Source organism: Suncus etruscus, chromosome 14 (assembly GCF_024139225.1).
Source record: "Suncus etruscus isolate mSunEtr1 chromosome 14, mSunEtr1.pri.cur, whole genome shotgun sequence".
NCBI classification, from domain to species: domain Eukaryota; kingdom Metazoa; phylum Chordata; class Mammalia; order Eulipotyphla; family Soricidae; genus Suncus; species Suncus etruscus.
In genome coordinates this window covers 52,567,322-52,588,396 of record NC_064861.1, presented here as the reverse complement: position 1 = coordinate 52,588,396, position 21,075 = coordinate 52,567,322, and the positions used below count along the sequence as shown (strand labels likewise).

The 21,075-nt window shown below is 49.6% G+C and overlaps 1 protein-coding gene across 7 annotated transcripts in view; it reads right to left on the bottom strand.

Moving 5' to 3' along the window:
* The window catches only part of NDRG4 (NDRG family member 4), a 518,571-nt gene that overhangs the window by 8,666 nt on the left and 488,830 nt on the right, over positions 1–21,075 (bottom strand). For 3 of the 7 annotated variants that reach the window (XM_049786141.1, XM_049786135.1, XM_049786134.1), the window contains exons 2-3: positions 8,015–8,109; positions 6,438–6,482 (exon numbers count right to left, since the gene is read on the bottom strand). In XM_049786141.1, coding sequence (XP_049642098.1) covers positions 6,438–6,482; positions 8,015–8,086 — 117 coding nt within the window. In that variant the 5' untranslated portion in view covers positions 8,087–8,109. Of the gene's footprint in view, positions 1–2,567; positions 2,777–6,437; positions 6,483–8,014; positions 8,110–21,075 lie in introns of those variants that run through there. The other 4 variants (XM_049786137.1, XM_049786136.1, XM_049786138.1 and 1 more) reach the window with 2 other exon arrangements.

Here is a 21,075-nt window from a genome sequence, read left to right as displayed (position 1 = left end):
TGCTCAGGGGTTATTTCTGGCTATCTGCTCAGAAATAGCTCCTGGCAGGCACTTGGGACCATATGGGACGCTGGGATTCGAACCAACCACCTTAGGTCCTGGATTGGCTGCTTGCAAGGCAAACGCCGCTATGCTATCTCTCCGGCCCTGATGAACTATTTTTCTATGGAAAGTTCTACACACATGACTTGTGCATTAGGCCCCCATCCAGCCACTGCTGCCCCCCAATTCCCATTGAACCCTGTTCACTCAATACCAGCCTTAAAACAGCTGCTTTCCCTGAGAAGGAGCATCCACAACATCCCAGCCCATATCCCTCTCCCCAAATCGACTTCTCTGTCCCCTACCCCAGTGTTTGTTTTTTTGTTTGTTTTTTTTCTGAGTGTGCCACGCTTGTCAGTGCTCAGGGATCATTCCTGGTGGGCTTGGGAGACTGTAGGGTGCCCAACCTATTTTGGTAAGTGTCCTACCCACTATTCTATCTCTTCATCCCCCCGCACCAAGTCTTTCATTCACATTTCTGGCTGTGCTCAGGGATCATTCTTGGCAGTGCTCAGGAGACCATATGGGATACCAGGGATAGAATCCATGTCAACAGCATGCAAGGCAAGTGTCCTACCCACTGTATAATCTCTCTTGCCCACTTCCTGCTCCTTGTACCCTTTCACCTTGAATCTTCTCCCTGTGACTCCCTAGGCCTCCCTCTAGGCAGGCAACAGGCCTCACCTCAAAGAGCAAAGGCCTAGGGCCAGGGCTCTATCCTCTGGGAGCAGCCATGAGCTGTGGCTGTCTTGCCACTCAGCAATTCTGCCAGAACCGGAAGTACTTAGAATCTGGAAGGGCCTGAGTACCCGAGCTCCAGGGAGGGTCCCCTGCAAACTCACTCTTGGCAACTCAGCAACAAAAATCAAGGAGGGCCAGTAGGATTGGAAGGACAGTCCAGCCCTGCACTGAGGGGAGCCTTGGGGTGTGGGGAGGGACTGAGTTGAGGTCAGGGTGGAGGACGGATGGAAACAGTGCTTGGTTCAGAGACCCCTTATTCCTGCCTCCTGAAGGCAAAAGCAGGCAGCTTCGTGGCGACTGCTGGGATCAGACAGACATCACGAGACTGTGCTACCCTCATCCTGTGAACCCACTTCTGCTGGGAACCCCACTATCCTGGGGGAAACCAGGTCCCCCTCAGCTGCTCTGCACCTTGGGTAGTGAGGCCAGAACCAGGACCTCTACCTGCTCTCTGTCCCATGTGCCCTGACCCACAGCCCTCAGCTACTTCTCCTGTACACATAGGAGGAAGAAACTGAGGCTGAGAAGATAGAAAGGACTTGCTCAAGGTCAAGTGCAGAACAAGCCAAGTGGGCCTTGCTGGATGTCCGCCTCAGGGGTCAGGGACACCCTGCAGGTGGCATTTCTGCAGGGGAGACCAGTACTACCCCAGAACAGGCACCCTCATGGGGTGCCCCCTTCTCTGCACTCCCCACCCCATGCTCTTCTGGCAGGCGAAAATGGGCCCACCCGTCCATGCTGCAATGCGCTTCTGCCACGTGAGGCCAGTGCTCCCAGAAGCCTTCAGGGCAAACGGCCCCCCACACCCAGACCTCCCTCTACCTGTGTGTATGTGGGGGACTGTCTGCCCTTCTCAGTCCTCCTGGATTGGAACTCAGCAGCTGTCCTCACCCCAAGAAGGCCTAGCTTCTCCGGGGAAATGGGAGGGCTGGGCCTGGGCAGGGCCTGGATGACCTTGGCTGAACCCTGGGGTCACCTCCCCGCGCCTCTTCCCACCCTCTTGGATGCAGCAGTGATGGTGGTGAATAAGGAGGCCAGGCCCAGTCCCTGGGGGTTGCAGGGGTAGGGAATGCGCTGAGCTCCCCCCAGTGCTGCCATTGGCTCCAGGTGACGTCAGAGCCCAGCCCTCATCTCTGGTGGGCAACACCAAGGCACTGCGACAGCAGAGGGGGCCCAGCTGCCCCTCCTGGCCAGCCCTCTCTTCCCGCTTATGAGCTCCAGGGCGTGGGTGGGCTCAGCGGCAGCGGGTGTAGACTCCTTCAATTGGGCACCAGGGGATGACGTGGTGGGGGTACTGGTTTGCAGATGTGGCCCCTGCCTTTCTCCACAAGGGCCACCGGAACCCCTTGGCTGCAGCTCTGGGGGCCAATGTGGCCTCCCCACCTAAGGCACGACAATCCCTGGAAGACCCCAGCCTCAAGGCCCAGTGGGCCATATGCCCCAGACTTCCCACTGGAGTCTGCCAGTCGACTCCCGCAGCGGGGCGGAGGGTCGTGAGCGAGACGCATTGCGGGTGCAGTCACCCCAACACTCTGAAACAGCCCAGCAAGGTTAGACAGCCGGACACTCCGACTCAGGCAGCAGGGATCAAGGTGGCGCTGGTAGGCGGGCACGAAATGAGAAAGGGTGGGGACGAGGGCGCACGTTGGGCCCTCAGGGGGCCAGCGCGGCGCACCCCCAAACCAGCCTCCAGCGCTCCCTTTGCACCCTGACAGCCACCGCCCCACCCCCGTACGCTGCAGGCCAGACCCTTCCTCCCTGCTGCCCCCCGATTCCTCACTCACCCCATCCCAGCACTCAGGCATCTTGCCAGGGAGGCGGCTCGCCTGGACCGCGAAGGGCAAACCAAGGCCTAAATCTCCGGGATCCAGTGGGATCCAGCGGGGGGTCAGCGCAGGCGGGAGACCAGCGGCTGTGTCTGGGTCCCCGGCCCTTTATAGCCCGAGCTTGGCCCGGCCTAGGCGCCCCTCCTGGCTGCGGGTTTGCAGCGCAGACACTCGCTCCCTGCAACCTCGCGCTCCCGGATTGGCTGCAGCCCGGCTCGCGCTGCTCTCATTGGCCGCCAGGGATACGGCCACACCCACCAGCAAGGCTCCTCCCACTCCTATCCATCACCCGGTGGTACCCAGCCCAGGGGCTCACTCACCCCAAGCCCCAACCCAGGCGCATACCCCCCACTGCCACTGCACCTCGCGTCCTAGCAAGTCTGGGCTCATCTAGTGTGAGCTGCACGGACGCTCAGATGCCCCCACACCCAGGCGGGGCAGTGTGACCCAGACAGCACAGACTGGGAAGCAGAGCGGGCATCAGGGGGTCCCCAGCCTGGGAAGGCCGATCTGCAGACATGCAACCCCAGAACCCCAATGTAGACATGCATTCGCACGCTCCTCTGCCTTCGGGGTCTCCCCTAGGCAATCCAGCACAGGGCAGGGGTGTGGTGAGCTGTACTGCAGCAAACTCCCCCCACCCCCATCTGCAAGGCCCAGGGAGGGGTGGTTGGGGCAGGGCCCAGTGGAAGTGGACCTGGCCGCAGCTCCACCCCAGCCTGCTTTTCTCCCTGCTCTGGGCTCTGGGCAGCAGCCAGCTCCAGCCCCTTGCAGACTGCAAGTGCCATGCTTGGTTGGGATGTGGCTGGCTGGAGCCAGAAGGAGGCCTAGAGCTGAGGAGAGAGGGCAGCCCTCTAGGGAGGGAGGAACTCGTCCCTGACAGAAAAGGGGGGGGGCATCGGGGTGCCAGTGAGTCAAGCTTCTGGGTGAGCCCACCCCAGTTCTTGGGTACCACACACACCTCTGGAAGCAGACATACCGTGGGCACCATACACTTTGGGATGACACACTCAGGAACCACACATACAGCAGGCAGCACACAAATGGTGTGTGCCTGATGGCTGCTGGGAAGTGATAGCAGTGACTAGACTGGCAGGTCACAGCTTTCCCTGTGCCTCACTCCTCACTCTGGGGGACTTTGAGCAGTCACTGGGCCCTGTGATCCCTAGGGCAGCTATGGTAAGGAGCAGGTGTCTCCTCACCCCTCAGTTCCCAGGATGCTTCCTCTTCCCTGAGCTAAGTCCCTGAAGGAACAAGTTCCCACACCTGAGGCAGCCTTCATGGGGCACAGGGCTGTCTGCTACCTGAGAACCCCAGTGCTCTGTGAGGCGGGGAACAGGGTCCACTATTTGTGCCCCAAATACTTGCCTCTCCCTGGTCCTAATCCAATCAGGCTCGCTTGACCTCTGACCTCTGTGTGACTCCCACCCTCGTCCAGATGGGCCAATACTGCTCGGAGCCCACCACAGCCCCCACTGGTGCTCAGATCATCAGCTTCAAACCATACATCTATAGCTTTTTTTTTCTCACTTGCTGGGTGCTTTGGGTAAGTCTTTGGGATGTTTTCACTCTGTGTCTTGGACTCCTTTAAAAGCAGGAATTTACTTTCCTCACTGAACTGTTCTGAGGGTGAGAAAAAAGTCACATTGATTGTTCCAATTCCAGACCCACACTGCTCAGACCCTATCCAGGCCTGGCTGAGGAGAAACAGGCTACAGGCAGGCCCCAGTCTGTCCTCTCCCTCTCTGGAGCTCTACCAAACCACGACTCACAGCTCAGCTGTCCTGCTGTGTGACTGTAAGCAAGTCAGTCAACCTCTCTGAGCCTCCCACATGCGTGGGAGGCAAAGCAGCAGTGCCAAAAGCACTGGTAGCTGCAAGAAGAAGTCATCGTCCTTGCAATACTCTGTGGGATGAGAGCAGGCACAGAGAATCAAGCAGGGAGGGACTGCCCATGGTGGCTTGAGGCTGCCTCCAAGTTACCTGCTTTACACACACCAGCTGTTTTGTCCTTTTTTATTTGTTTTTGTTTGGGGGCTATATCTTGCAGCACTCAGGGGTTACTCTTGGCTCTGTACTCAGAAATTACTCCTGGCAGGCTCAGGGGACCATATGGGATGCTGGGGATTCAACCTGGGTCAATTGTATGCAAACCTTACCCATTGTGCTTCAGCCCCTTGTTTTTTCTTTTTTAAATTTTTTTCTGGTGTTCAGGGACCATGTAGTGTTGGGGGTTGCACTGGGGCCCTTCCTGCCTGCAAAGCTAAGTGCTCCAGCCTGCTGAGTGATCTCTTGAGACTTCCTGTCTTTCTCTTAAGGAAAAGGTAGAAGCCATGGGGCCAGAGCAATACCACAGTGGTAGGGCGTATGCCTTGCATACGGCCAACACGGGATGAACCCTGGTTCAGTTCCTGTCATCTCATGTGGTCCCCAAGCCTGCCAGGAGCAATTTTTGAGTGTCAGAGTCAGGAGTAACCTCTGAGCACCGCTGGGTTTGACCCAAACCCCCCTCCCAAAAAAAGAAAAGGTAGAAGCCAGAGTGATAGCACAGTGGGAGGATATTTGTTTTGCATGTGGCTGAATCCAGGTTCCATCCCCAGCATCGTATATAGTCCCCCGAGGCTGCTAAGGGAGTAAATCCTGAGTACAAATCCAGGAGTAACCACTGAACACCACCAGGTATGGCCCAACCCCCCCTCCCAATTACCCCCCAAAAAAGAAAAGAGAAAAAGAAAAGGCAGCTCAGAGAGATTCACTGGGCTGAGCTGAGGGGTTCAACATTACAAAGCAGAGCTGAAAACTGAGGCTAGCTGGGTTCTGTTATAGCTATTCTAGCTGCTAAGGTCATAGTGCTGGGCCTTGTCCAGTTCACCCCCCCCCCCAAACATATGCTCTCTATACAAAGGAGGTGACACCTCCAGGGGCCCAAGGGACCTACGGGGCTAAGAAGAACTTGGCCCCCTATGACTCTTATTTGTCCCTCAGGCCCCTCTGCTGAAGGATGGCAGAGGTGAGGGAGAAATAGAGTGTGGACTCTGGGGAGGGACCCCCATTCCAGCCATGTAAGGCTCATGAGGGTTTTACTCCATATACTGCATCCCCATGGCTGGACACAGGCTGCAGTGTTCTTTTTCATGTACCCCAGGGGGCTGAGTCAGGGGGCGCTGAGAGCTCAGAGCAGCCGCCTTCTGAGGAAGAAGAAGCAGGGGTGCAGGAGACCACCAACGCACCTAGGTGCCATTTGTCTCCTACCCCACACCCACCCTGTGCTTGGGGCGGCACTGCAGAGTTGTCCTTGAAGGGGCTCAGCGCCTCATGCAGGGCGGAGCTACAGCTCTCATCTCCTGCGTCATCAGGCTGGTCAGTCACGGGGTTGAGGCACTGACCCAAATTGAAGTCTGGCCTTGGCTGTGGAGGGGCTGGTTCCACACAACTGGAGTAAGGGCCCTGCAGGTTCTGCATGAGCTGAACGCCAGGGAGCCCCAAGCCTGCAGGATGCCTTCCTAGGGCAGGGTCCCCCTAGACCCCGAGATAAATGGCTACTGTGGACGGAAGAGAAGGTCTGTGTGGAGGGAGCATGATTCTCCTCAGGGAGGAAGAGAAACAAAGCGTCGCTTCTGCTTCCACAGGGAACCTGGCACGGAGGAACCAGGCCACAGTTGGCCCGGCAACAGCTGCCATGGAAACCAGCTATTTGCAGCATCCACCTGCCTTTCCTGGGAGCCCGGCTGGTCCGGGATGACAGCATCGCCCCTCCTCCCGCCCCCGCCACCCCTAGGCCCGGGGGGCACATCCCTGAGAGTGCGGGTGCCGTAGCCCCCACCCCTACCTTCCAGTCTGTGTCCTCAGGCAGGAGGAAAGTGTCCACAGGCTCCTGTGGGCAGAAGCAGAGGGGACTGCAGGTGAGGCCACAGCTCTCCCTGCCTCTGGGGTTCCCGTGAGCAGGCTTCTTTGCTTTCCCCCCAATGAAAGCAAAATGAATGCGGGAATCCTGGGTTCAGTCCCTGAATCTCCAAAGAGAAACCCAGAAATAAGTGACCCAGAACTTCCTGAAGGGCTGGATGGGGAATCTAGGGGGTAGTAACTCGCAGGTGAGGGGTGCACAGAGGGGCTGATTCAGGAAAGTGGGGTCTCCTAACTGCCTGTGCTTCTTTATTCCATCCCTCATCTCACTCATACTGGTGGTTTTCATGGTTGAGGGGCACAAGGATAGTGGAGGGACATGGTGGAGGAGATGATGCGGCTAATAACCCACTTAAGAGATGAGGAAACTGAGGCCTGTGTGAACGGGATTCATGCAGGGCCAGTTCTGCCTGGCCAGCCTTTTTAGGTCCACCTGCTCTGGACAATGAGATGTTGGGGTAACTGTGCCATGTCCCGCTCTTCCCTGGGCATACAGCTGAGTAAGCGTAAGCTCCCTAAACATAAAATGATGGACCATGCTCCAGTATGCAAAGGAAATACCGTAGGTAGCACTAGGGATTGAACTGGGGTGAGCTACAGGCAGGGTAAGGGACTTTGTCCCTGCACTACCTTTCTGATCTTGAGGTTGTCTGAGCTCAGGGGTCACTCCAGAGGGACCACTTCCTATGGGGTCCTTTGGAGGGATTTTTCTACTCCGGACTCTGAACAGAAAGTTCCCTCTTAGCAGGAGGGAGGAAATGTTCATTCCAAGGAGAATAGAAGCTCAGTGACACTCCTACTCCTATGGGGATGGGTAGCTGGGGTGCAGGCAGGGAAAAGACTGGAATGCTGACCCCATTTGTAAAGTTAGGGGGCATTGCCAACAGCCCTGACATCCCAGAGTCCTGCCCGCCATGAATCTGTAGCTTTGCTTAAAGGGAAGGACAGGTATGGGTGCCATGCATTGCCCCACAAGAAATAGAAATAGGAGGCGAGAAGTCATCACAGGGGATCTGGGGAGACAGTGCACAAGGCTGGAGCACATGGTTGGCATGTGGGAGACCTGGGTTCAATCCACAGGGTTCCCTAAGCACTATTGACTCCTCCCTAGCCATGCACCCCTTCTGGAGTAGCACTAGCCAGTGTGAACACTCTGGGCTCCAGGGCTCCCTAGAACCAGGGGTTGAGTAAGCACATCATTCCTTGGGCACCTCCTAGCCAAGTCAGTTGGTTCTGCGTGCCTCGGTTTTCTCTTCCGTGAGATGGGAATAACTCTCAAGGGCTTCCCATCCTTCCTTAAAGGCAAAGTCAAGGCTAGGTTGGCTTCGTCTCAGGATCAGGAGCTGGCAAGGAAGCTCTGGGGTCAGGAAGGTTCCTTGGTAAGGCTTGGAGGGCAGAGCTGGAGTCCCAGGGCACTGAAGGGACCTTGAAGCGAGACGAGCCATTTCCCACTTGGCCGCGAGGTGGCGCTATCCGCCTCACGACTTTGCAGGGGAGACTCACCAGTTCGGCGACTTCCAGGCCCGGGAGCAGCGGCTTCTCCTCTGGGAACCGCAGTTCCTGCAACCCAGACATGGTCACGTCGTGAAGCAGGAGCCCTGGGGAGCGAGGACGAGGGTTGGATGTCACAGCCTGGCACCAAGCCAGGGCACGACACACCCCGGTTACTTCAGTGCGGTCTCCAAGCACAGCCCAGCTGGACTCCAAGATCTCCTTTCCTGGCTCAGCGCTTGCTGTGCAGTTTGCACTTAAATGTTAAAATAGGGGGACCAGAGCGACAGCACAGCGGGTAAAGTGTTTGTTTGCTTTGCACGGGTCCGACCTGGGTTTAGATCCCTAGCATCCTATTTGGTCCTTTCAAGCACCACCAAGAGTAATACCTGAGCTCAGAGCACTATTGGGCGTGGTCCCAAACAAATAAAACAGAAACATAAAATAGTTAAATTAAAAAATATAAAAGCTGGGCCCGGAGAGATAGCACAGCGGCGTTTGCCTTGCAAGCAGCCGATCCAGGACCCAAGGTGGTTGGTTCGAATCCCGGTGTCCCATATGGTCCCCCGTGCCTGCCAGGAGCTATTTCTGAGCAAACAGCCAGGAGTAACCCCTGAGCACCGCCGGGTGTGGCCCAAAAACCAATAAATAAATAAATAAATAAATAAATAAATAAATAAATAAATAAATAAATAAATAAATAAATAAATAAATAAATAAAAGCTAAAATATCGCCAGAGTGATAGATAGTACAGCGGGACATCTGCCTTGAAAAGAGATAGTGAAATGGAGAGAGACAGAGAGAAAGAGGAAAAAAACTGGTAGTGCCCATGAGTAGAGTGACAGAGAAAGAAATGATGGTCAACCCCCTGTACATGATTATTCAATAACATGAAGAAATGACTAATGTCTTGATAAACAGAAAAGCATTTGGAGATGTGGAGAGAGAGCACCACCGATAAGGAGCTTCCTCGCAAGCTGCAGGTTCTTAACTCTCTCCCCGCTGCACCACATAGTACTCTCAGCACCACCAGGGGTCGCTCCTAGCACAAAACCAGAAAGAGCCCCTGAGCAGCACCAAGAATGGTCCATAAACCAAACAAAAAGCAGTTATGGGGCCCAGGAGGATGACTCAGCATGACTCAGATGAAAGCGCTTGTCCTGCAAGCATGGCCCCTAATGCTGCCCACATGTGCCCAGATAGTCCTGGAGGTCTTGCAGTGAATGACTATTGCTAGGAGTGGTCCTGGAGCAGACCTCTGAGCACTCTTGGCGAAGCTCTCCCCAATATACATAATTACAGCAGGCTCTCCCCAATATACAAAATTACAGCAATTGTTCGATTATATATCTCCAAGTCAAAACAGAATCATCTAAATCAGAGAAATACAGAGTCTCGGCAAGACTGAAAATTGTACATCCCAGTTCACAGGCCTTATCTCCGGCGGAGGATGGAAAACCAATTGTATATAACAGGAGTGGCGAACACGCGGCTCCCGGCCAAAATGAATGCAGCTCTTTGTCTCTTATGATTATTTTGAATACTGTGGCTCTTTGTCAAGTCGCAGGTCACCGCGTGATGTGGCTCTCTGACTCTCACAGTTTAAAATTTTGGCTCTTTGTGTCAAACTTGTTCGCCACTCCTGGTATATAAGTAAGTCTGTGACATTAAACTAAGCCACAGAGAAGCTGAAGAGAGAAATGGGGACTGGGCTCTTGCTTGGCAGACTGGAGACCCAGCAGCACTGTGTGGTCTTCTGAGTACTTCCTGGAGTGATCCCCTAGCACAGAGCCAGGACTAGCTTCAGGTATGGCCTCTAACCAAAATATGCACCTCCCAACAGACAAAAAGACACTTCCCATGCCAGATTGCAGCCCATTGAGCTTGTTCCTCAGCCCCATCTTTTGCCGTGAGGGCAAAGTCCTGAGTCTTTCTGATAGGGCATGAAAGGAGATGCCCCACCCCAGCACCGATGATGCTCCTAGGGAAGATCCAGTGCTGGGGAGTGGGTGCTGTGACTGCCTCGGATGCCAGAGCCTCTTTGGGGCTCTGGTCCTACATGGCGCTTGTGTACAGTCGTTCCATCAGCCCTCCCAGGCCTCCAGTATTACAAAAGTGGTTCTTATCAAAGTCAGGGCTCCTCTTTGGAGTTGGCGGGGCGATCAAAGGCATCTGGCTGGGCAGCCAGGCATTTTGGGAGGCACATGGAGCTTTGTGAGGCCTCCTGAGAGTCCAACTTCACCCCCACAGTTGCCTCCAGGACTCACACCTCCAACCAGGTGCAGGAGTGATTTTAGGAGCATCCTCTCCCTGTCCCCCTTCTAGACCCTTCTTCCTGTCACTGTCACCCTGCATCCATAGAGTGTGGAGCTGAAAGAAGCCTCCTAGAAAATTCTATTTCCATTAGCTTTTTTTTTTTTTTTTTTTGGTTTTTGGGTCACACCTGGCAGTGCTCAGGGGTTATTCCTGGCTCCAGGCTCAGAAATTGCTCCTGGCAGGCACAGGGGACCATATGGGGCGCCGGGATTCGAACCGATGACCTCCTGCATGAAAGGCAAACGCCTTACCTCCATGCTATCTCTCCGGCCCCTCCATTAGCTTTTTTAAGACCACCCCCACCCCCGATATTCAATTCCCTTCAGTACCTCAGAAGCACTGGGATATTCCTACCGCATCCAGGAATGTTATGAAACCGCCCCCAGATCATCACCCTCAGGATGATGCTGTTAAAAGGGGCGTGAGTGGGTGGTTGGAAGACAGATGGCCCCAGAGGGAAGGGTATAGGGACAAAGTTTATCATCCAGAGAATTCAAGCCAACAGGGGGATGTGGGGTTCCAGATAAAGGGGTGAAGAGACAGGGGCCAGAGAGGGCACTTCTCTGGAACTGGGTGGGTAGAGGGAAGTTGGGCTAAGAAAGTTGCATTTCCTTTTCTTTTTTCTTTTTTTGTTTTAGGCCTTAGCACCCTGAGCTCTTTTAGTTTGTTTCCTTCCTTCCTTCCTTCCTTCCTTCCTTCCTTCCTTCCTTCCTTCCTTCCTTCCTTCCTTCCTTCCTTCCTTCCTTCCTTCCTTCCTTCCTTCCTTCCTTCCTTCCTTCCTTCCTTCCTTCCTTCCTTCCTTCCTTCCTTCCTCCCTCCCTCCCTCCCTCCCTCCCTCCCTCCCTCCCTCCCTCCTTCCAACTTTAGGGATCATATAAGCAGTGTTCAGGGATCAGTCCTGGCTCTGTGCTCAAGGATCACAACTGGAAGTGCTTGGGAAACCACATGTGGTGCCAGGGATTGGTAGTGTGCACGGAGAATGCAATGCAGATCCTGCTGTATCATGTCTCTGCATTTAGGTGATAAGTTTAAGGAAATGGGCCTGGTATGTGGCTCAGTAGCAGAGGGCTTGAATTGCAGGTGTGTGGCTCTGGGTCCTGTCCTGTGGGTCCTTGTCCCCCCACAAGATTCCTATCAACCTCCCCCATGGTTCAACATGAATGAAGTGGGTACAGGAAGGTTGGTTATGCACAGCTGGTGGGCAGACGACTCTTGGGTCTAGACAGACAGAATCTTAGGACTTTCTTTCTCATTTTTTGTTGGTTTCTTGTGCTTTGACCCCACCCAGTGATGCTCAGGGGTAAGTCCTAGCTCTGTGCTCAGGAATCACACCTGATGGTGCTCAGGGTTAAATCCTAGCTCTTGGCAGGGCTATCCTTTCAGCATGATCTGGGGTTCTTATTTCCACCCCAAGGGGCAAAACCAATCACTTTCCTTCTTTATTGTGTAGTTCACATAGAGTCAGTTTTAGTCGCTGGGTTTCCTTTCTATTAACCTTATGTTTCCATCACTGTCTGAGTTCCTCATTTCCTGACTTCCTATGACATTTCAAACCTGTCTTGCATTATTTCCCCTTCGCAGTTCTGGAATGAAGGAGCCATTTCCCTTCCCTAGACATGATTCTACAAACAAGATCTGGCATTAGGTGCAAGGATTGTTTCTCAGCCTGTGACTCTGGGCTCTTCCCAGCAGGCAAAGCTGGCGAATGCCATAAAGTAGCAGCAGGTCCTTGAACAAGGTTTCCATATAAGGTTGGTGAGAAAAAGAAATGGTTACCCAGTTGGGGGCCACTGCTCCAATGTTGATCTGCCCCCTCCCTCCCAAAACACACAGGTTCTCACCAGGGATTCCAGTGTCTCCTCTCCTATCCAGGACACTGCAAGTCCCAATGACTTTGCATATGATCTGTCCCTGCTGGGAAGTCAGTGGGTGTGCCTGCCATGCCAGGGCGTCCTCTGTGCTACACACCTTATACTGTGAGCTACAGGGTTTGCTTCCAGCCACCCAGGAACCTGATGGAATCACCAGGCTGGGAAATAATATAAATGAAGGACTCTATTGAAAGCATTTGGCTTTTTTTTTTTTTTTTTTTTTTTTTGGTTTTTGGTTTTTGGGCCATACCTGGCAGTGCTCAGGGGTTACTCCTGGCTGTCTGCTCAGAAATAGCTCCTGGCAGGCACGGGGGACCATATGGGACACCGGGATTCGAACCAACCACCTTTGGTCCTGGATCGGCTGCTTGCAAGGCAAACGCCACTGTGCTATCTCTCCGGGCCCACATTTGGGTTTTTTAATTAGAAGTTCAGTGATTGTGTGTGTGTGTGTGTGTGTGTGTGTGTGTGTGTGTGTGTGTGAGAGAGAGAGAGAGAGAGAGAGAGACAGACAGACAGACAGACAGAGAGACAGAAAGAGAGAGACAGAAAGAGAGAGAGAGAAAGAGAGAGAGAGAGAGAGAGAGAGAGAGAGAGAGAGAGAGAGAGAGAGAGAGAGAGAGAGAGAAAGGGGGCCAGAAATAAACTGTGGAAATTTAACTTTTATTTCACTTGATTTTATATCACACAGATTTTTTAATATAGGTCATTTGATTTACAAAAAATTACACTCCATTTTGTTGTGTTTTTGTTTGGGGAAGCTTTCCACTGTGTTCAGAGAGACTCCTGGCTCTGTGCTTGGGGTTCTTCATTTCCTTCTCAGGGGTGAAAAAAACGACAAGCATTCTAAAAGAAATATTTGGGTGTACTTTCTGCAGTGTGGTGTCAGGGATCAAACCCAGGCTTCCTATAAGCAAAGTGTGTGCTCAGCCCATTGCCATCTCTGTGGCCCCCAGAACATTCTAATAGAGGACTTACTGTGTATGACAGATACATATGCTTACATCTATATCTACCCACCCATATATGAGTTATAATAAAATGAAATTTAGACTGATATCATTAATTTCAATTAATCCATAAATTTATAACTTTCCTCTTTCTTGATTTGTAGTTTTTTCTCCCATGATGAAATCTAGCTCTCAATTTTTTTCTCATTTCCAAGATATACACACGTATTAATTTCAGAATTGTTACCCAGATAAGTTCAAATTCAGAATGTTTTTTGTACTTTTATTTACCCTTTTGGTCCTTTATTTTTTTTTAGACTTTAATACAAATTTGTTTGCTTTTTTTTTTTTTTTTTGAGGGGGGTAGTTCATTTGTGATGATGCTTAATGAATCATATCTGGTGCCAGGTTTTGAACCCAGATCAGCTATATGCTAAGTCAGCACTTTACCCACTAAACTAGCTTTTCAGCAACACTGGTTTCATTCTTCATTCTTCAGAATGAAATGATACCTCATTATCATTTTGATTTGCACTTCCCTGATGATATGTGATGATGAACACTATTTCACATGCCTACTGGCCACTTGTATGTCTTCTTCGAGAATATATTTATTTATCTCTTTTTCCCATTTAAAAAGAAGCATTGTTTGTTATTTTGTGGCTGCTTTATTTTAGATATTAGCCCTTTGAGATATGACATAGAAATATTTTCTCCCACTCAGTAGCACGGTTTTAAATTTTAGTCTACCTTTCCTCATGCAAAACCTTTTTTTGTGTGGCATATAACTTTTTTCTTTGTTCTGTTAAAAACACCTCTGAAAGGAGCCAGAGTGATAGCATAGCAGGTAGGATATTTGCCTAGCACGCAAGCAACCCAAGTTTGATCCCTGGCATCCCATATGGTGTCCTGAGCCTGACAGGAGCAATTACTGAACACAGAGCCAGAAGTAAATCTTGAGCACTGCTGGGTGTGGCCCCTAAACAAACAAACAAACAAAAACTTCTGAGGGGGCTGGAGAAATAATACAGTCACTGCCTTAGCATGTGGCAGACCTAGGTTTGATCCCTGGCACTCTATATGGTCCCCTGAGCACCACCAGGAGTAAATTCTAAGCATTGCTGAGATTTAAAGGGGGGAAAAACCCTCTTAGGTCCAAATCCTAGAGAGTGTTGCCTCTGTCTTCCTCAATTTATTTTATGGATTCTAGTCAATTCTTAAGATCTGTAATACACTTTGAATTAACTTTTCGTATATGATCGAAACAGAGTTGCAATGCACTTATTTCTTAACATGTGACTGATTAGTCTTCCCAGCATCATTTGTTGATGATACTTTTCTTCTTTCATTTAAGCCACCTAGCTCCTTTGTTTTTAATTAACTGACTGTGGATATGAAGGTTTATTTCCAGGTTTCTACTATAAAAATATAACTCTTTTATGTTTTTATTACAGCACCACACTGTTTTTATTACTTGAGTGTTAGAGTACAGTTTAGTCAGGGAATCTAATGTCTCTTCCCTGTCTTTATGATTCCTTGCGCATTTTAGCAATGCTTATTTTAAGACCCTGAAGAACAAACACTATATAGAGTTCTGATACTGTACTGAATCTATATTATTTTTTCTATAGGCTGGTCATTTGACAATGTTAAGTTTTCTAATCCATAAAAATGAACTCTTTATTTCCATGGTGTTCTCTTCTTTTTCATTTAATAATGACTTATAGTTGGGTTGGAGTGGTGGCACAAGCAGTAAGGTGTTTGCCTTGTGCACGCTAACCTAGGATAGGCCCCGGCATCCCATATGGTCCCCCAAGCCAAGAGCGATTTCTGAGCGCATAGCCAGGAGTAACCCCTGAGTGTCACCGGTTGTGATCCTAAAAGAAAAAAAAAAGACTTATAGTTGTTGATGTATAAGTCTGCCATGTCCTTGATTAAGTTAACTCTTAATTATTTGATGATTTTGAACACTATTTAAAAATTATTTCTCTTCTTATTTAGTGCTTGCATATAGAAACAGCAAGCTTTTCGTTTCTTTCTGGGCCACATCCAGCTGTACTCAGGGGTTACTCCTGGCTCTGTGCTCAAAAATAACCCCTGGCAGGCTCAAAGCACCATATGGGATGCCAGAAATCAAACTCAGGTCAGCTGCATGCAAGGCAAAAGCCCCACCACTGTGCTATCGCTCTAGACCCAAGAAACAGCAAGTTTTTGTGTGTTGATTTTGTAACCTGCAACTGTACTGTACTCATGTATTATTTCTAAAAGCTTTTTAGTAGTGTCTTTAGAATCTTCTATATATAGTATGCCATATGCAAATAGTGACAGTCTAATTTGGATGCCTTTGTTTTCTTCTTCTTGCCTGATTGCAGTGGCAAGGACTCTTAAAACTATGTTAAAAAAATAGCAGAGACAGGGCAATAAAGGGCCAGAGCAATAGTACAGTGTGTAGGGCTCCTGCCTGCACACTGACCACAATCCCTGGCACCCCATATGGTAACCTGAGCACAGACCTAGGAGGAGTAACCCCGAGCACTATCATGTGTGCTCCCCCAAAAGAAAGAAGAGTGGGAAAACTATGTATCTTTCCCTTGTGCCTGATCTTAGAAGAAAGATGTCCGATTTTCTACCTTTAATGTATAATTTTCGCTTTTAGTAATATCTCTTATTGCTTTTTGTTTTTGTTTTGTTTTGGGGCCACACCCGGTGATGCTCAGGGGTTACCCCTGGCTCTGCACTCAGAAATTGCTCCTGGCTCGGGGGACCATATGGGATGCTGGGGATTGAACCCAGGTCCATCCTGGGTCAGCCTTGTGCAAATACCCTACCGCTGTGCTGTGGCTCTGGCCCCGATATCTCTTATTTGTATTAGAATTATGTGACTTCACAGAAGCTATTAGCAAGGATTCCTCTTTCTCTTATATATTGGAAGAGACTGAGTGATAAATATAGATAATAAGCCTTGTTTGGATAATTGGCAGAACTCACTATTGAACCCATGTGGATCTGAACTTTTTGTTTCCATTTCTGTTTTATAGTTTTATTGTAGTTCAAATAACATGATTAAAATAGTGTGAACATGTATGGTTTGGATGGACAATAATATTGACCTTCACCATCACCAAAATGCCTAGGATTTTCTCCACTCTCCTTATGTCCCTCATAGTCCACACTTCCCCCTAGACCCTGTTACTGGACCATCTTAGTTTTGTAATTGAAGGTCAATGGTTCGTCCTTGTTCAGTAGGTTTATCTGTTGTTTGGTTTCTCTATAAAAAATGAGAGACATCATTCAGAATTTGCTCCTCTCCCACTTATTTTGTCTAATATGATGCCCACCAGGCCAACCTATGTTGTAACAAATGACAAGATGTCATCCTTTCTGATAATTGCATGATATCCCATTGTGTAATGTACAACAACTTCTTTATCCATTTATTTGTTGTTGGAAAACTGAGTTATCTCCATATGCTGGATATTGTACTTAATGCTATCATGAATAAGTATGTATAGATATTTGTGTTTTGAGGGATACCAAGAAGAATCAATGGGTCCCAAGGAAGCTCTGTTATCTTCATACTATTTTTCATGGGGGCTGAAGAGTTGACATTTCCACCAACAGTGAATAAAAGTTCCTTTCTCAATATATACCTGCCAACTCTGGCTATTTCCAGTCAGGGAGACATGTCAGTTTTACTGGTGTTATATCTTATTGTCATTGTTGGGATTTTGGGTCATACCTGGCAGTGTTCAGGGCTTGTTCTTGGTTTTGCACTCCTGGTAGTGCTCAGGAGATCATATTGGGATGTCAAGGACCAGGTGACTACGAGGGCAAGGCAAGCAACCTATTCACTGAAAGGGGATAGTGAATGCTGAATGGGGATAAAGTAGTATGCATGTCAACCCCTCATTGACAACAGTACGAACCACAATGCCAGAAAGGCAAGAGAGAGAGAGAAGGAGAGAAGGAGAATATGAAAAAGAAGCAGAGACAAACAGGGGGTACAGGGTGGGAGGAAAATGGGGTACATTGGTGGTGGGAAAGTTGCACTGGTGAAGGGACCATGTACATTTTATGACTGAAACCCAACTATGAACATTTCTGTAAGCACAGTGCATAAAGAAATTATTTTTAAAAAGAGAGAAAAAAAAGAACTAAAATGATGACATTTTAAATGAAAGAAAAGTGTTTTTCTCATAGATAGGCCATCCTGTATCATCCTGGTGTACCGTGTCACTCCTGCCCCCTCATAGTCATTTTGATTTATGTCTCCTTGATAACCAATAATAATGATCACTTTCATATGCCTACTAGTCATCACATGTACTTTCTTCTAAGTGATTTTTCTTTGTTGTTTCTCTAATGTTGTCTCATAAATTTCTCTTTAGCTTTTTCCCATTTATTTAATTTATATATTTATATTTATGGTCTATGCTGGTCTATGATTAGGGGTTACTCCTTGCTCTGTCTGTGCTCAGGGACAACTCCTGATGGAGTTGAGATTCCATATGGGGTGCCAGTGTTCTTTGTGTACAATCCAGGTTCTTTGTGTACAAGTTTTTTCTATTTTTAAGAACTATTACTCTTTCGCTCCTTTACTTATATTACGTAAGTTGTCCGTGAAGTAACTGATTCAAATTCCAGTTTCTCTCATTCTGTCACTGTATCTAGTCAATGTTAATGGATTGTAAAACTCCACTACTGTACTATTTAGGTCCTCCATTTCTGTTTGAATGGACTATTTTTTCATTTCCTCCTTTCCCTCATCAATCTTTCTTTGAACTTATTGTCTTTTCCACTTGTAAATGTTCTTTGAACATTTACAGCATGTTGCTTTGAAGTCTTTTCCAGACAAAAAGCCCAGAAGGTCTTTAAATACACCATAACTTTCTAAAGTACAGATGCTGGCGTCTGTGAGCTGATATGGAGTCACTAGTCCAACCATGTAGGATTGTGATGGGTCGTGCTCTTATAAGAAAGGAGACTTATAAGAAGTCTTTAACTCTTCCTTTTGCCTTCTGGATGAAATACAGACATGATGTGGGGAACTTGAGCAGCTATTCTGGGCCCTCAGGCAAGGCACTGAAGGCAGGAGAATGACAATATAGAGGAATTTCAGGAACCTAAGACTCAGACACCATGATAATTTGGGGGACCTATCTCCAGACTCTGATTATGAACAAGAGAAAAACACTTTCCTCCTATCTCCAGACTCTGTATATGAACAGAGAAACACACTTTCCTCTCATTTAAAATGTCACCATATTCGATTTCTTATCATATGCAGCTGAAGTGAATCTAAATTTGGGATATTTTCCTGGAGATCCATCCTAGCCCAGTAAAAGAACTCAGAGCAAAGAACTTGACCCAGCTACCCGAAATCCACATTCTCTCCACTCTGAGACCGATTAGTATCAGTATTGTTGTAAATCCTCAATAAAATAAATAAAAGGAGCCAGTCCTTCCTACATGGTCTCCCAGGTCACAGTAGTAGTGATAACCCAGATGTGCGTTAATATATAAGCCCATGTTGCTACACTGGGTGACCAGTTCTCAGGTTTTCCAGACTCAGGTGGCTGGTCTGAGCTGTGTATCTTTGTCTCATTTGGCGAGTTTCCCAGAAAGGAAGAAACACGTCCTTTTTGTGAGATTCAAAGAATTTAGCCAGCTCAGAAACATAATCCTGCCTCTGTAAGGAGGTGGAGGGTCTTTCTTCCTGGGTGTGCTCCCTACAGAAAGTCTCCTACACCCTGGGAATGTGTAATGCCTCCTGAGAGTCCCGGGGGAACAACTTTCACCTGCTCCAAGCAACTCTCAGATCCTTTCTGAAAAGACCCTGCCGGGGTTGCTGGCTGGGTGAGCCCCAATACCCAGACCTTTCTCCTCATGGCACCTGGGTTCCCCTCGGCAAACCTGCAGCCTCTGCTCATCAGTTCTGGGGATCCAGCAGGAGCAAACACACCCACAGTAAGGGCCTTGTTCATTCATTCACCCACTTGTCCTGTCACCAGATATTCACACAGGCACTGTACCAGGCACCCCAGATAAAATATGGCCATTATCCACTAAGTTAAAATCCTACCTTAATGGAACTGTCTTGGGGGAGCTGGGAGCTGGCAAATGATCAGCAAATCTTCCAGCGGGATGAGCTGAGACAAGGTCAGGGAAGGGCCAGAGGGTGGGCTGGCTGCCCCTGAGGCTGCAGGGTGGTGTCCTTGAGACAGGCCAGCTGGACTAACACCCTTGGGATGTGTCTGGAAGTGCTTGGAGACCCAGGGAACTGCCAGGGCCAGGCCTTCATGTTGGAGCTACAGGAAGTTGGGCTGGAGCCTGAAGCCAGAGGGTGAGGGCGGAGGAGACAGGGACAAAGAGGTGAGTGGAGGCAATAGCTCCGCTTCAGCCCTGGAAACATTGGATCAATGATTTTCCTCTGAGTGAGGCTTGTGAGGCTTGTGAGGTTGTGTGTGTGTGTGTGTGTGTGTGAGAGAGAGAGAGAGAGAGAGAGAGAGAGAGAGAGAGAGAGAGAGAGAGAGAGAGAGAGAGAGAGAGAGAGAGAGAGAAAGAAAGAGAGAGAGAGAAAGAAAGGGAGAGAGAGAGACTTCTTCCTACAAAGAAGAGAGGAGATGATTGCCACCAACCCCCCCCCCCCCAGCTGTGTGCTGGGAAGATGAGAGAACCATAGCACTTCCAGCAACACTCCCAAGAATAGAGGAGCCAGGAGGCGAGTCCTAGTTCCCGACAGGCTTTGAGGGGGCAATGCAGGTGGATGGGGCGGGGGGCAAGGAAAATGTGAGGACTGGGGCTGGGCTCTGAGCCTTACAGGCATTGACAAGCTGGAGAAGAACAGAGCCAAGGGTAGGAGCATTTAGGGACAAGCTGCAGGGTGACAGCCCGTACATGGCATCTGAAGTCCCGAGAGCAGCAGTTAGGGACGAGTAAGGACAGAGGGCGGCTGAAGCCGAGACAGGCAACAAGAGGGAGAAAAACAGTGAAGTAAATGAGAAGAACAGGCTGTGAGGGGGGAGGGCTGTGTGTGGCCTGTGGCAGGTTCAGGCTGACCCTCTCCCTGTACTCAGGAACATTCCCAGGCCGAGCCTTTTGGAATTTTCCCTGAACACACTCTTGCTACACGTGAGACTTGGGTCCTCGTCACAGTCCAGCCCTTTCCATCTTTGTCTTTCCCTGTCAACTTTGCTCTTTGGCTTTTTGGGCCTCACCTGGCAGTGCTCAGGGGTTATTCCTGGTGCTAAATTCAGGAATCACTCATGGTGGGCTGGGAAATCCAACCCAGATGAACTTTATGCAAGGCAGATGCTCTACCCTGCTGCCCTATCTCTCTGGTCCTCCTGGTTAACTCTGTGTTTTGTTGGTCTGTGTGTTTTATTTAGTCATTGGACCATGCCTGGCGGTGCTCAGGGCTTACTCCTGGCTCTGTGCTCACGGTACTATAGGAGGTGCCAGGAACTGAACTTGGGTCAGCCTCATGCAAGCTCCTTACCCACTGTACTGTCTCCCTGGCTCCTTTCTGTGAACTCTGTTTTGTTTTTGTTTTTTTTTTTTTTCTTATTTTTTTGGTTTTGGGTCACACTCGGCAGTGCTCAGGAGTCACTCCTGGCTCCACACTCAGAAATCACTCCTGGCAGGCTCGGGGAACCATATGGGATGCCGGATTCGAACTAATGACCTTCTGCATGAAAAACAAACGCCCTACCTCCATGCTATCTCTCCGGCCCCGAACTTTGTTTCTTAAAATCAAGATTAAAGTTCAAGCCATCCACAGTCACTAAGAAAAGTCAGAAGGACAGAGGCACCAAAGCAGCAAGTGAAAAGGATGCTAAACCCCACTGCGGGCGATGCCAGTGTTCCATACCTGGCCCTTCTGTCCAGCCTTGGTCTTCACCCTGAGAAAACATCTGACAACAGAGCAAGCAGGCT